The 14,197-nt window shown below is 44.3% G+C and overlaps 1 protein-coding gene across 1 annotated transcript in view; it reads right to left on the bottom strand.

Annotated features, from left to right (window-relative positions):
- Hydin (HYDIN axonemal central pair apparatus protein) overlaps nt 1-14,197 on the bottom strand; it is a 351,132-nt gene that overhangs the window by 18,796 nt on the left and 318,139 nt on the right. The window contains exons 68-77 of the mRNA XM_032887538.1: nt 12,215-12,375; nt 10,816-10,913; nt 9,591-9,789; nt 8,341-8,553; nt 7,710-7,848; nt 6,484-6,649; nt 4,263-4,410; nt 3,424-3,631; nt 2,821-3,042; nt 1,743-1,912 (exon numbers count right to left, since the gene is read on the bottom strand). Coding sequence (XP_032743429.1) covers nt 1,743-1,912; nt 2,821-3,042; nt 3,424-3,631; nt 4,263-4,410; nt 6,484-6,649; nt 7,710-7,848; nt 8,341-8,553; nt 9,591-9,789; nt 10,816-10,913; nt 12,215-12,375 — 1,724 coding nt within the window. The remainder of the gene's footprint in view (nt 1-1,742; nt 1,913-2,820; nt 3,043-3,423; nt 3,632-4,262; nt 4,411-6,483; nt 6,650-7,709; nt 7,849-8,340; nt 8,554-9,590; nt 9,790-10,815; nt 10,914-12,214; nt 12,376-14,197) is intronic.

Below are 14,197 nucleotides of genomic sequence, written 5' to 3'. Positions count from 1 at the left end.
AACAAGTGCTCTTAATCACCATCTCTTTGGCTTGAAGCTAACGGACACTCGTTCAATTTACTATCTGGAATAATAATTGCAGCAGCAGAAGCAGCAAACAGTAACTGAGCACCTCCAGGGTCCCAGGCACTGTTGTCAGTACTGACTCCAGACTGGTGGTCCCACTTCGGGCAAAGAGGCAGAGGCACAGAGAATTAAAAAATTTTAAATGTGGGCTTGGCGTGGTGGCACATGTCTGTAATCCTATCACTTAGGAGGCTGAGATAGGGTGATCATGAGCTGAGGCCAGCCTGGGCTACACAGTGAGACTCCATCACAAAACTAGACAGAAAAGAAAAACAAGAAGAGTAAGAAAACAAATTTGCTTGGTGTCACAGCTAAGACAGAGTTAATGTTTGAACTTGGATTTGTGCCATCTGATGTGTGTGTGGTAGTGACAGGACACATGTAGTAATTACAGTTAAAATTACAATGAAGTTAAATTAAAATGAGGTTCCTTGGTGTCAATAAGCCACTTATAGTTAAAGGCTACTACACAAGACAATACAGAAAACAATGTTTTTTCATTGTAGAGTGTTCTCGTAGGACTGATATAAAGATTTGTGCATGAATGCAGGCCAGTGACTGAACTAGATTCGCTCTCATTAGGTGGTCTGAAAAGCAGTACAGAGACCTAGACAGAAATGTTCCTCAGGGATGATGTAGGCAGGTTTGATCTGGGCGATTTAGGCTCAGTACAGATTTGCTATTTACTGCAGTGCAATTCACTTTTTTTAAAATTCCTAAAACAGCGGTTCTCAACCTGTGGGTTGTGACCCCTTTGGGGGTGGGGCATCACATATCGGATATCCTGTACACCAAATATTTACATTAGATTTATAACAGTATTGACATTACAGTTATGAAGTAGCAATGCAATAATGCTATGGTTGGAGTCATTGCAGCATGTTGAGGACCGCCGCTTAAGCTTCTTTCCAAACCTACTGCATGAGGAAACAAACCAGAAGTTATAGGACTTTGCTCTAGCAGTCATTTGGCACAGCCCTTTACAAATCAAGAAGAAGATGTTTAGGGGGTAGCTCATGGATGCCCATGTATTCATATTGATGGCGGGGGTAGGGACCCAGAATTCATGCCACATGTGTTGGATTCCTTTCCATTATTTCTGTCTTGAAAAGGTGAACTAGTTAATGTCAACGTGACATAGCCTAGAATCTTCTGGTTGTCTTCAATTACAATTCAAGACAATTGTCTAATTGTCTTCAGCAGGTTGGTCGGTGGGGGAGTGTCTATGGTAGATTGTCTTAATTGGAAACTGATACAGGAGGGCCCAGCCCACTGTGGGTGACACCATCCCTACTCAGGTGGTCCTGAGCTCCATAAGGGATTGATCTAAACGTGAGTCAGGGTAAGCCATGAAGCACTTTCCTCCATGGTTTCTGCTATACTTCCTTGGTTCTAAGTTCCCTGGTTGGAGGTAATGCAAAATGTAGTACCAAGTAGTCCTGGCTTCCGATTCCTGACCCCAAGTTGGTACTCTGATGTCTCTCAATGGTGGACTGAGACCTGGAGATGTCAGATGAAATAAATCTGCCCTTCCACCCCTGCTAAGCTGCTTTTGATTAGGGTACTTTATTACAGCAATGGAGATGAGACCAGAAGACAGAACGTCACCTGCGTGAAGTCTGTAGAATTCTCATGTGGTTATAGGGTCATCTGTCCTCTCTGTGAAGACTACTTACCTCATAGATGTTTCTTCCCTGTTGGTGACGACAAGGTTTTGTTTGTATGGGGGCATCCCAGCTTGGTAGATGAAGCAAGTCCCAAAGTTGTGGCTGGTGAAGGAGAAATGGACAGCTGGGCTCACAGCACAGCCTACGACGTTGCATATGAATGTTGGGCCATGGCTGATCTGCAAGGAGAGATGGACCGGGGGACTGTAGTTAGAGGCAGGAGGACAGGGTGATTGCATCCACAGGGCAAGAAAGAAAGAAAGTAGATGGTGTCTTACGAACTGTAGTGTTGGGCCTCCATTGCTAGAGAGTCTGGTGCTAGGAGGTTTATTTGCTTCCAATTAGCTACTCTAATAGCCACCTTGGCTCTTGCTTTGATCCTACAGCAGTGGTTAAGGCAGAATGGTTGGCAGAAGCGGCTAGTTGTCATACAGGGTGGGACTGTGGTTGCCAAGAAGCCCAGGTGGAAGGCTTGATTTCTCATTTTCTCTTATGTTTCAGGGTAGTCACTGGATATAGTTCTGTTACTGGTTGTTAATAAAGGATAAAAGGGAAGCTGGGTGGTGGTGGTGGTGCACCCCTTTAACCCCAGATCTTGGAGGTGAGCAGATCTCTGTGAGTTCAAGGCTTGCCTAGTTTACAGAGCTAGTTCGAGGAGAGCCAAGGCTAGCTCTCAAAAAAATCAAGTGAAGAGAAAAAAAAATTGAAAAAGAGAAAAGTGGGGTGGCGTCTCCTATCTTGACGAAATGGGCAAATTTTTTTATTTATTTAATGTGTATGGGTTGGGGCGGTGTGGGGGGTCATGAAGTGGGTCGTTTTGGTTTTTCATTTGATACTTTATCTCGGAAAGTGTTGTGTGTATACATTCCCTGCCCCATCCAACTCTCTCCCTTATTTTAATGTCTAGGTAGTATCGCAGTGTGTGGATGGTCAACTGCTTCTCTATCGACTCGGGTGAGACCTGTGTTCCAGAAAGTGTGAGGGCTGTTTCCAAAGCAACCACCCTGTAGGAGTTGCTGGAATTATCCAGCTGGGGGCAGCATGTCACGGGTTCTTCTGGCGTTTGGAAACCATCAAATAGTCTCACCTTGATTTTGAGTTCCAGGCCCTTCAAGACACACTTCTGATACGGTTGGAAAGACAGGCTGGCTGGTTCTGACTGACCCACATCTACACTATTGTCGGTGGGCGTGAAGTCCAAATACTGCAACAGGAATTTGGGCCCAGAGAGCTCTGCCTGGTAGCTGAAATTGAACTTGCCAGTGTTGATGAAATTGAATTCACACTGAACGCATTCATTCAACTCCACCTGAGAGACAGAGAGAACAGTACGGTGAATGAAAAAAGTCTAGGGAGAGATGCTCATTGGGAAGTAAGGGTGGGGAGTCATATTAATAAGCTGGGTGTTATTAGCTGAATGGGACTGGATATTCCCACAAAGCCCACTAAACATTAGGGTCCTGTCCTATCTCTAGTATAAGTTGGCGATTTAATTCTTAGCTCTTTCTTGGTAGTTTATTGAATGCAAGTGTTCATGTCTCTCCCATTCACGTCATAACTACCTGGCCCCAGGACGGATTTGTCTGGTCTTTCTAGTGTTTGAGACAGGAAGACTCAGCCCACATTCACTGTACCTATCACATTCCCTAGATAAGGGGAGAGCAATAGTAAGGTACTTGTTATCCCTCACCTCGTAGAAGTTGATGGTGTTGACCTGGGTGGACGTTAGGAGGGTGGTGGAGCCCATCCGGTCTCTGCACTTGACCTCAGCGTTCATAGTGTAGCCCTCCGCCTTAACATTGAGTGTCAGAGGGTGAGCTTTCTTTTTTATATTGCAGATCAAATTAAAGTTCACATCTCCTTCTTGCTTTGGTGTGAAGAAAATATCAACTGGGAACCTGATCGGGAAACAAGACAGCCGATTAACTGAGTAAGCCAGCCTGTGAGAATCTAGTAAAACCAGCGTCCACTGGATTATTAGATACACTATGAGCAAAAGACACCAAAAACAGCACTCCGAAGTAAGTGAGTTTTAAGGATTTTCCAGGCAAGGCTAGACACGGCTTTGTGGATTTATAGACACAAGATAAGGAAAAGGTTATGGACATGAGAAAAAAATATTGAGAAGAAGGTTTAGATTAGGGCTGGGGAGATGGCTCAGCAGTTAAGAGCACCGACTGCTCTTCCAGAGGACCAGGGTTCAATTCCTAGCAACCACATGGAGGCTCACAACTGGCTGTAACTCCAGTCCTAGGGAATCTGGTACCCTCATTACACTGCACAAATATAGTATACAGACATAATGCATGCAAAACACCCATATACATATTAAAAAAAGAATTGGAATTCTCAATGCCACACAATTCATCAAGAAAATGGACACCAGGGAGTCAGGCAGGTTGTCAGCCTTTACCATTGAGTCATCTTGATGGCCTAGGAGACATTTTAATAAATGAACCTCTCCAGTTGACTCTTGGCTGGCAGGCCTGGGACCCTGCCGTGCGTGCCGCGAACTTCATTTTTACTTACCTGGACAGTGGTGGGATCCAGCCTTCCATGGGACAGACGATGAGGCTGTTATTGAATCCTTCAGAATAGCGAGAGCTGTCCTGGAAGGCGAAATTGAATCCTTGCTCCTCCTTGTTGATGATCTTTACCGTCTCTCGGGCTTCTCTGCCTGGGGAGGAAACGTCATCCCTCAGCAAAAGCCTCTTGCCTGCTCACTGAGGTATTGTAGCAGACAGTGCCTCAGGCTTAAGGGGAAGGCTTCACAGAGCAATCTCAACATCCCCTATCCCCAACTTTCATAGAACAATCTCAGGCAACCAGCACCCCGCTGCTCCCCCAAAGAATTCCTCAGCCACTGACCACTGACTTCCTGCCTTCCTTTTCCCAGTGACCTTCTTCCTGTAGGGGATTCCACAGCATCTGTCCAGAATGCTTTTTCCCTAATTGACAGCTCCTTCTAGAAGGCGGGTTCTCTGACTTGGCCACAGCTCTGCTGGGATTCTGTTGACACCTTTCTCTTTCCTTCAGACAGTAAGGTCTTTCTGGGTCTCGAACAGGGAATGCCCCTTCCCTTTGATGGCTCACATCTCTGTACAGAGTCTCTACATGGAGTTCTATTGCATTTGACCTTGCACGGCCCTGGGCTTTCCTGTATAGGTTCCTGACTCATTATTTTGTTTTTCTCATTGGCTAATGTTAAAATAGTTATTTCCCCACAAAAGTTAGAATTGTCTTATCCAATTCTCTCCCTTTTTCAATCCTTAAGGTCTTGAGTCTATCAGATTTAGCAAATAACTTTTATTAGCATGAATGTGACCTATTTCTTGGGACATTTGTGTGTGTGTGCGTGTGTGTGTGTGTGTACACTAATATTGAATCCATCGAAAATTTAAATTTAAGTGTGCATCCTGTGCAACCCTAGCTGTGTTTCTAAATGAAATTTGATTAAATTTATATTTAATTTTGCGAAAACTAATGTTTAGCTCTTATTTGGAAGCATTTTAATGTCACTCAGCTCTTGACGTGCAGGTCTTAGGACGGCAGCATTTTAATGTCACTCAGCTCTCGACATGCAGGTCTTAGGAAGTGGATTTAACTTGGATATGCACTTTTGGTTAGCAGTAAATAGAACTTTTATTTTTGTTTTTGCTTCTATGTGTTTACAGTAAAAAAGGGACACTTGTCTCCCTCACTTTACCAAATCATCTTGATTCTAGTAGTTTTTCTTTCTCACTTCTTGGGGCTTTATGTATACAAAGTGATCAGCTACAACAAGTTAGATTTTTACTTTTTCTCCTCATTAAGATTCATGCTCATCTATTATACACACACACACACACGCACACGCACACGCACACGCACACACACGCACACGCACACATAAATAAAATTTTTGATTTTTCACATCTGTTAAAATCCCTAAGGAAATGCTCAGGTGTAACGGTGACAGTAAGTGTTCTCACCTAACTCATTTTATTTTTATTCACGCAGTCTCACCGCTTACTATAGGACACTATTTGATTGCCTCTTGCGTTAGGTTAATGGTCTTTACGCTTTCTCTTCAACTGTTGTTTTATTGTGGAGGGTTTCTGAGGATTGGGATAGGGATGAACTTTTGATGATTTAAGCAATGACGATATTTGATACATTAACACAATCATATCACGTGGTTCTTCTTTATTGATACAGTGATTATACCGACATCTGCACCACTGCATTCTTGGGCTAAACCCTTCATATTGTTTGACTTGCTCTCAAGAATATTGTTGTCTAAACACCTAATGAGTCACTTGAAAACTCTTTGGCCTTACCTGTATTTTACAGACCCACTGTATCCATATGAAAGACGCTCAGAGCTGTGTATTATCTGATGGTCACTTCCTTCACACCACAGGTCTCTGCTGAATGTTTCCTTCCTAGTGTCTGCCACATTCCTGTTTTTTCTACCCTACTACATTCTTCCCTATAACACATATCAACCTCCAACTTACCATTGATTTTATTTAGTTTTTAGTCTCCTTCCCTTGGTTAGACTCTATAATGAAGCTCCAAGTATTTCAAGGTGTTAGGGTGTGGCTGCCAAAGACGGCCAATGGAAATGAGATCGAGAGGAAAATTATCATACAGCTCTCTGGTAAGTGACAGAGATTTTCTGACACATTTATGGAAGGTTCCAAGGAGAGGGAACCACCCTGGACTGCTCCTGGAGTCCTTGAGAGACTGACAGGGTCAGCCACCTTACCTATGAGGAGAGAGCTGAAGTTGAGGTGTGATTTGTCAAGAGAGATGAGAGGGTCTGTGGTCTTGCCCACCAGCAGGAAGGGCACTGAGATATTGTGCTCTGGGATAGAGAAAGTCCAGAATGCTTCCGTGATGTCCAGGTGAGCCGGCAGGAACTGGAATATAATCTAAGGCGACAGGTCAGAAAAGGACAGTGAGAGGCATTTCTTCCTTGTCCCATTGGAGACCTGCTTGTATGAGGGCCGTGAGAGGTGACATTTTCCCAGGTTTTCGTTACCATCTAAAGTGTGCGTGGCCCAGTCCACGTTGTCGATCTCTCTGCCCTGTCTTTTGAGGAGTGGAGCCAGACACCCCATCCATAGCTTCTGCTGATTACACTGCTGTGGTCTGTGCCACTCTTTGGATAGCATGGTTGTAGCACAGTGGACTGAACTAGCAAAGAGAGACAGTCCACATGTCTGCCAACAGTCTGGCATGTAGCCCACTTCAATAGAATTATCAGAGCAACCAACACTCTCTCTCTCTCTCTCTCTCTCTCTCTCTCTCTCTCTCTCTCTCTCTCTGAATACGTGTGGTGTGGGTGAATGTATGCTGAGCACATATGTGGAGGTCAGAGGACAGCTGTGGGAGTCGGGTCTCACCTTCTAACATGTGCTTCTCAGGCTTGGTAATAATCGCCCCTACCTACTTAGCCATCCCACCAACTTCCCAACAGTCTTTAAACCCATAACTTTCATTTCGTGGGTTTATTGCTACGTAGAAGATTCTCTGTTAGAGCTTACTGGCCATGGAGCCCATGCATATGCTTTGGCTGGCAAGTTCACCTATAAATCTGACCCCTGCCCTATGTTATTGGGACTAAGCCACAGACAGGATTTCCCTGGGAAAGTAAAAACATACCCGTTTGCTGTTGTCAATCTCTTAGATACAGAGAGTTCTTTATGTCCTTATCCTGTGAGCCCAGGAAGCCCAGACATTTATGCCTGGTCCCCTTTGGCTCCTTGAATATTCTTATAAAACTCCTGCAAACACTAGGGCTTTCTCCAGAGCCAGCCAGGAAAGCTCAGGTCTACGATGCTCACTGGGATTGTACATGGCAATGTACATAGGATAATAAATACAGTCAATAAATACGTGCTGACCACGGATTCTCATTAGTACTGTTCTCCCGTTACACTCTTGCTATGCGGAGATGACTAGAGTTGTGGGGTCCCCATGCCCACGCACCTCAGCTTTCTTCTCGGGGTGGATAATACCCTTCTCTGTGAGACACACGAAGGCCGGAGGGTTCTGGAGACTCTCTGTCTCTTCAGAGGTCCAGCAGAAAGAGTAAGTGCTGTTGGTTGGGTTCAGAATCGTGAAGGTCCTGGCCGAAGGGGAAAGATTGACAGCAGAGAGTAAGGGAAGGTATTGGAAAAAAAAAGACATTCAAGAAAACTTATGTAGACCCCAGAACTGTTGCAATCTCCCCCTGGGGGGACTAGAAATGGCCTGAGAACTTCATTACTCTAGAAATAAAAATGCCATCTCCCCTGGGACCTAAGGGGTAATAACAGTGCTGGGGTTTGGCATGATTAACTCTTCCGAGGCCCTATGTGTCAAGGGATGCTCTGTGCCAAGGTGGGGGTGAGGGAACACACATTTATATACATGCTAAAATGTCCCTACTGTCGAAGCGATGCAAACAGAATCCAGCTCCATTCATGTACCAGTTCTTGGATGTTAAATCTCGGCAGCACCCCTCGGGACGTCCAAATTGCCTCTAGGCATCAATACAGGTGGGTTTTTCTGGATTCTCCATCTGAGTTCTTTGGAAGGACTGGCTGGTATGAGTTCATTCAGTACAACCCTGACTTACCTGAGATTCTTTCCGCCTATGCCCACGCTGGTGAACTCGATCACTCGGGTGTTAGGTTCGAGAGGCCCAGAACCTGGTCCTCGGAGCTCTGGGTTGCGCCGATGACCACTGATGTAGTCTGATTCCTTCAGGTCGAAATGGCAGAACGGAAGGACACTCCGCCCTTTCGTTATCAGAAGAGGGCCTTGTTCTCCGAGTGGCAGGTTGGGAATTCTGAAATGATTATTCATTTTTAATTTTGACTTTACATTCTGTTGTCGCTTCCTTAGCTGGTTGGAAGTAAATGTTCTGCCCACCAGAATGTGAATTCCATGTGAGCAGAGGACAGGCTTGTCTTGGTCAGCCACATCACATTTTTGCCTTGACTGGCACATTCTACATAACATAGTAGGAATTAATTGTTGAATGGACAAGTGGGCTGAGTTTGAGGAACCTGGATGTAAGCACCGTCTGTGTGCTCTAAGTTTTTCCCTCGGATCAGTGGGTAGATGTAAACAATGTGCTTCCTCTCTGGGTTCACGCCAAGGCATCCGGTAGACTATAGAGAAGGACCCGGTAATCCTAAGGCATCCTAAGACCCTTGTAGAAGGTGATGAATATGAACAGATTCAGACTCAGGCTGAGCTGAGGTAACAGAGGTCTCTCTGGTATAAGATCAGGGCTCGGTGGAACTCTTGACAGCCCATGCAGGCTTCTGTCAGCCTAGGGCAAGGCTTAAAGAGGCCTCTACAAGGCATGTGTTCTTTCTGGAAGGTTTCCTGGAAGAAGGTACCATATCTGGTGTCTGTCTCACTGGACACCAGACCAGACCAGGCCCACCAACCCTATATTCCTTCCTGCCCTTGTTTATTGAGTTTATTAAGGGCCTGACATTGCTCCAAGCTCTTTGCTTACATGAGGTTATTTAGCATGCCAAATAATTCTACATGATAAGGATTACTGCTTGCATTTTATATACGTGGCAATGGAGTCTCAGAGAACACAGAAGGAAGCATTCCAAAAGAGGAGAAGCTGCCCAGATACAAATTATTCTCTTATTTAGTGGAGGCCTGCATGTGGCCAGGAAGGGAGAAGTAGGCAGGTGGAAGGACAGGAGAGGTTGATGGGCAGGGCTTAGACCACAGGCTCTTTGTTCTCTGAAGGCCAGCCCTTTTAGACTTCCAGGCTTTCTGAGGTGTCCAGGGTAGGAAAGGTGGTGGGACAGAGATTGGGGGGTGAGAAGGGGAGGCTTGAAGAACGCATTTCCTTACTGGCAGTACAGGGAGCTCTCGAACTCTCCAATGTCCATTGGGGAGAACTTCAGTTTGAGCTTTTGAGTCTTCCCTACAGGCACAAAGCCCGAGGAGGGTTCCACCGAGAAGGGTGATGGAGGGGCTTCATTCCAGTGGTCCAGGGCACTGTCTAGGGAGCTGCCCGTCCCCTGACTTAGCTGATCTTTTTGACTGGAACCTGAGGAAGGAAAGAGAAAAGGTGATAGTCCATAGGAGCAATGGGAGGCAGTCTACTCCCAAGTCCTGAGGGACCTCCTGTGATGTCTGTGGACTCCTGTCTTACAGCAGGTATATTTAATGCTGGACACGAGTAGAAAGGAATCAACTTATATTTCACAGGTGACTTGTGACAAACACTTCCATTCATTCTATGGTGTTTTCAGATTGTTTTCCTTTTGGCTCAGAGGGAGTAGGTCAAGAACGGGTTTGTGGATGTTTCGTACCGGGGTAAAGGGCTATGAATAGAATTTGTGGCAAATCATTGATATAACGTAGGGATTTACAAAGTGGGAGTCTATAGGTAAGGACCCATCTGGGAGTCTCCACAGCTGAAATAATGACTACTTTATTTACCCACCAGGTTCTGGGTCCTTTGCTAGTGCTTCGTGCTATCCACGGGTATCACTATATACTTTGGCATGCCTTTCTATTTCCTCTGCGAAAATGGCCCATGGTTTTCTTTTTAAAAGATTTATCTTACTTGCATGTGTATGACTGCTTTGTTTGCATGTATGTTTGTGTATCACATGAATTTCTGATACTGTAGAGACCAGAAGAGGGTGTCAGATTCCCCAGGACTGGAGTAACACAGTGTTAAGTCACCACGTGGGTGCTGGGAACTGAACCCGAGTCCCCTCTAAGAGACCCAAGTGCTCTTAACTGCTGGGTTATATCTCTCCAGCCCCATTCCAGGGGTTTTTGTTTGTTTGTTTGATTTCTGTTTTGTTTTTGTGATCTGCATTCTTCCAGAAGCTTAAGAACTAGAAGACCAGAATCCTAGTGGTAAGCGACATGAGTCATCACTCTGGAGGGGAAGAGGTCAAACTACTTATTGCTCAAGTTCACACGGCTTTGCAAACCCACAACACCCATGGTCTGCCATCCTTAGCTACTCAAGAGGCTGTGGGAGCAGCGCTGGCCTCTAAGGTTTTTCTATGAATGGTGACTCAGGTCAGGCCCTGAGTTTACTTGGCATTGAGTTTACCTGGATTCTCTGGCATGGCGAAACTGACTATCTTGGAGACCTCTTCTGAGATCCAGCAGAATTCTAACAGCACCTGTCCTGTGTTAACAAGGTCAAACCTGTGGGTGAATTAGGAGCAGATTTCAAATGGGTTGTCCATACTTTCTGCTCTACCTGAGTACTGGCTGTACTGTTGGTCAAAGGTAGGACACTTCATTTCTTAGGCATTTTTTTAATGTCTGAGTTATATCCTGTCGTGCACACACATAAATATTCATATTTTCTTTATTCATTCTTTGACAGTGGACAGCCAGGCGGATGCTCTGTCTTGGCGGCTATGACATGGGAGTGCAAACACCCCTTGACATGTTGATTGAACTCCCTTTTGGATGTACACCTGGAAGTGAGCCAGCGGAGTCACACAGTAGGTCTACTTTTAGTTTAATTTTGAGGAACCTCCTTTCTGTTCTCTATAATTCTGTCCTTTTCGTCAGAATGGGTGTGAATGGAAGACACCACCCCAAGCAAAACAAGCCAGATACGGAAAGACACATATGTGCTCTTTCTCACACGTGACAGTTAATACATTTAATCTCAAAGAGGAAAAGCTTAGCATGATGATTAATGGAAGCTGGGACAGGCAGGGGGAGGCATGGACAGAGAGAGGTTGGGTAATAGGTACAAGAAATAGCACAGGGAGAGCAGTAAGCCCGAGTGTTCCACAGTTATAAAAGCCTATCAGATAGTTTGTGAGCAACTAGAAGAGAAGAATCGGGAGGCTCTTCCTCCAGATAAATGTTAAGGCTGGAGATGCTAACTATTCTGTTCCAACCATTACACATCTACCCTGTAAGTAGGCACCATTATTACATGTTAACCAGAAAAGCAAATACAAAATGAAAGGATTAAAAAGTACAGCTAGGTATAATGGTGCGTACTTTTAATCTCGGCACCTGAGAGAGAGGCTGGTCTCTGTAAGTCTGAGGCCAGCCTTGTCTACAGAGTGAGTTCCAGGCCAAGGAGGGCCTCTTACTGATACTCTGTCTCAAAAGATGTTTTGAGACCGAGTCTTACCATTATATAGGTTATTATGGGTTGGCGTTCAAGATTTTTCTGGTCTCAGCCTCCTACACAATGAATTATGATGCCTGACTGAGAACCTTTTTAGAAAGCAATGTCATCGCAACTCATTTTATGCAATTTCTATTTTTTTTTTTTTTGGTTCTTTTTTTCGGAGCTGGGGACCGAACCCAGGGCCTTGCGCTTCCTAGGTAAGCACTCTACCACTGAGCTAACTCCCCAGCCCCGCAATTTCTATTTTTTTTAAAGATGCAATATATATGTAAAAAATTTAAACATGCAATTGTTTAGTCCCTAAAAGACAGTTTCCCGAGTCATGTAAAAGCTCCCAGGGACTCACTCAAATACTCGGGTCTGGTAAACCAGTGTTTCCTTAAAGAACACTTCACTCGTTTCACACTTATAGGAAGCAAAATCCACGTTGGCACTGAACTGGATCCGCAACTCTCGGTAATTTTCTTCTACCACCGAGTGGGCCGGCTCGGGGTCCGTCTCTATGACCTGGAACAAAGGCAACCATGTCCTTAGCACTGCAAAGCCAGATGTGCATAGGAACACTGGGGGACAGCACACTAATTTACCATGGGAAGGCACATGAATCATGGAAAGGCACATGAGCCCACACATACAGTTCTGGAAGACATGACTGGTAAGTCTCTGATGGCTCTGAATGAAAGAGAACAACTGGGCCAGAGATAATTACTGAGAGGATTAGGGTCATGTGGGCACGAGTTTTGGATCAGACTCTTTGGATTGGACTCTAAAGAAAATAGGAGAACTAGGCAAGGTCATGCCTTTAATCCCAGCAAATGGAAGGCAGAAGTAGGTTTGAGGCCAGCCTGATCTACACAGTGAGTTCCAGGACAGCCAGGGCTGGGTAGAGAGACCTTGTCTCAGAAACAAGAGCAAAAACAAAAAGATAGAGAAAAGGTAACCATAGAGAAAAGACCATAGGTATCGATTAAACAGAAAACAAGTTGCCAGTGGAGAGAATTAACAGAATTGTTCAGTTGTGAAAGGATTTTAAAACTTTTTACTAAGATAGGTTAGGAGAAGTGTAAACATTAAGAATCATCAGTTAAAGGTGTGAATCACCACCAACTCCATCTTGTTAGGCAGACGTGGAAATTTGGGGGGAAAAGAAAAATAATTTAATAAAATTCATGCAGGAACAAATTTTTGAAGACCCATATAAGTAATTGAACAGTAAAACCTCTTAACGTAAAAGAAACTGAATAAAGATGTTAAAGAAAGCAAGGGAGGAGCTTTATAAGTACTAAAGAAATGAATAGCTGCAAATCTTAGAGAAGACCTAAAACATAGTACAATTTTTAATAGGAAGAATGCGTCAATATTATAATTGTCAACTGTTTCCCAAATACCTAGAGCCGTAATCAGTTCCATTACAGATTTTTATAATACTTGGCAAGTGGATTCAGAAATTATACATTAGAAGAGAAGGATCAAGAATTAGAACAGAATTAGAACAAATATTTAGAACAGAATAATGCGGATGTCAGGTTGATTATGAAGCTGTAGAAATTAAGGGAATGTAAAACCTGGCTCAGGGATGGACAAACTGACACCAGAATGGAAGAGACCAGAAATGACCTAGGGACATATAAAACTGAGACATGACACAGCGTCCCATCAGAATACTAGGGAGCAGAAGGGCTCCAAATTTGGCAAGGGAGTTGTCGCAATGAAAAATATGAAATTAGAGCCTAGTTTCACATCGGACAGAATTTCCAGATGTATCAAAGGCTTAAGTATCAAAAGTCAAGCTCAGACTTAGAAATATGTAGTGAGGGGAATATATTTTGGGGGAGGGGGGTTTCAAAAATAAGATACAAAATAATAAATGTAACAAACAAGAAACTGATAACTGACTACATTAAAATTAAGAATATTTTTTTAGGGGGGGGAGGGCTAGAGAGATGGCTCATTGGTTAAGAGCACTGGCTACTTTCCTAGAGGACCCAGGTTCAGTTCCCAACACCCACATGGCAGCTAACCAAGTGGTAACTCCATCTTTAGTTGATCTGCCAGCCCCCAGGCTTCTGTGGACAGTGTAGATGTGTGGCAGACATATGTATATGTTGGCAAAACACCCATACACATAAATTAGAAATTAATGAAGCATTTTTTTTTTTTTGAGCTGGGGATTTGAACCCAGGGCCTTGCACTTGTTAGGGCAAGTGCTCTACCACTGAGCTAAATCCCCAACCCCATGAAACATCTTTTAAAGTTAAGAATAGTTTTTGTTTATCAAAAAAGAGGGAATAGGGGTTGGGGATTTAGCTCAGTGGTAGAGCGCTTGCCT

The sequence above is a fragment of the Rattus rattus genome, chromosome 17, assembly GCF_011064425.1.
Source record: "Rattus rattus isolate New Zealand chromosome 17, Rrattus_CSIRO_v1, whole genome shotgun sequence".
Classification (NCBI taxonomy): Eukaryota; Metazoa; Chordata; class Mammalia; order Rodentia; family Muridae; genus Rattus; species Rattus rattus.
The sequence above is the reverse complement of the archived record's forward strand: the minus strand, read 5'-3'. Positions and strand labels throughout refer to the sequence as shown.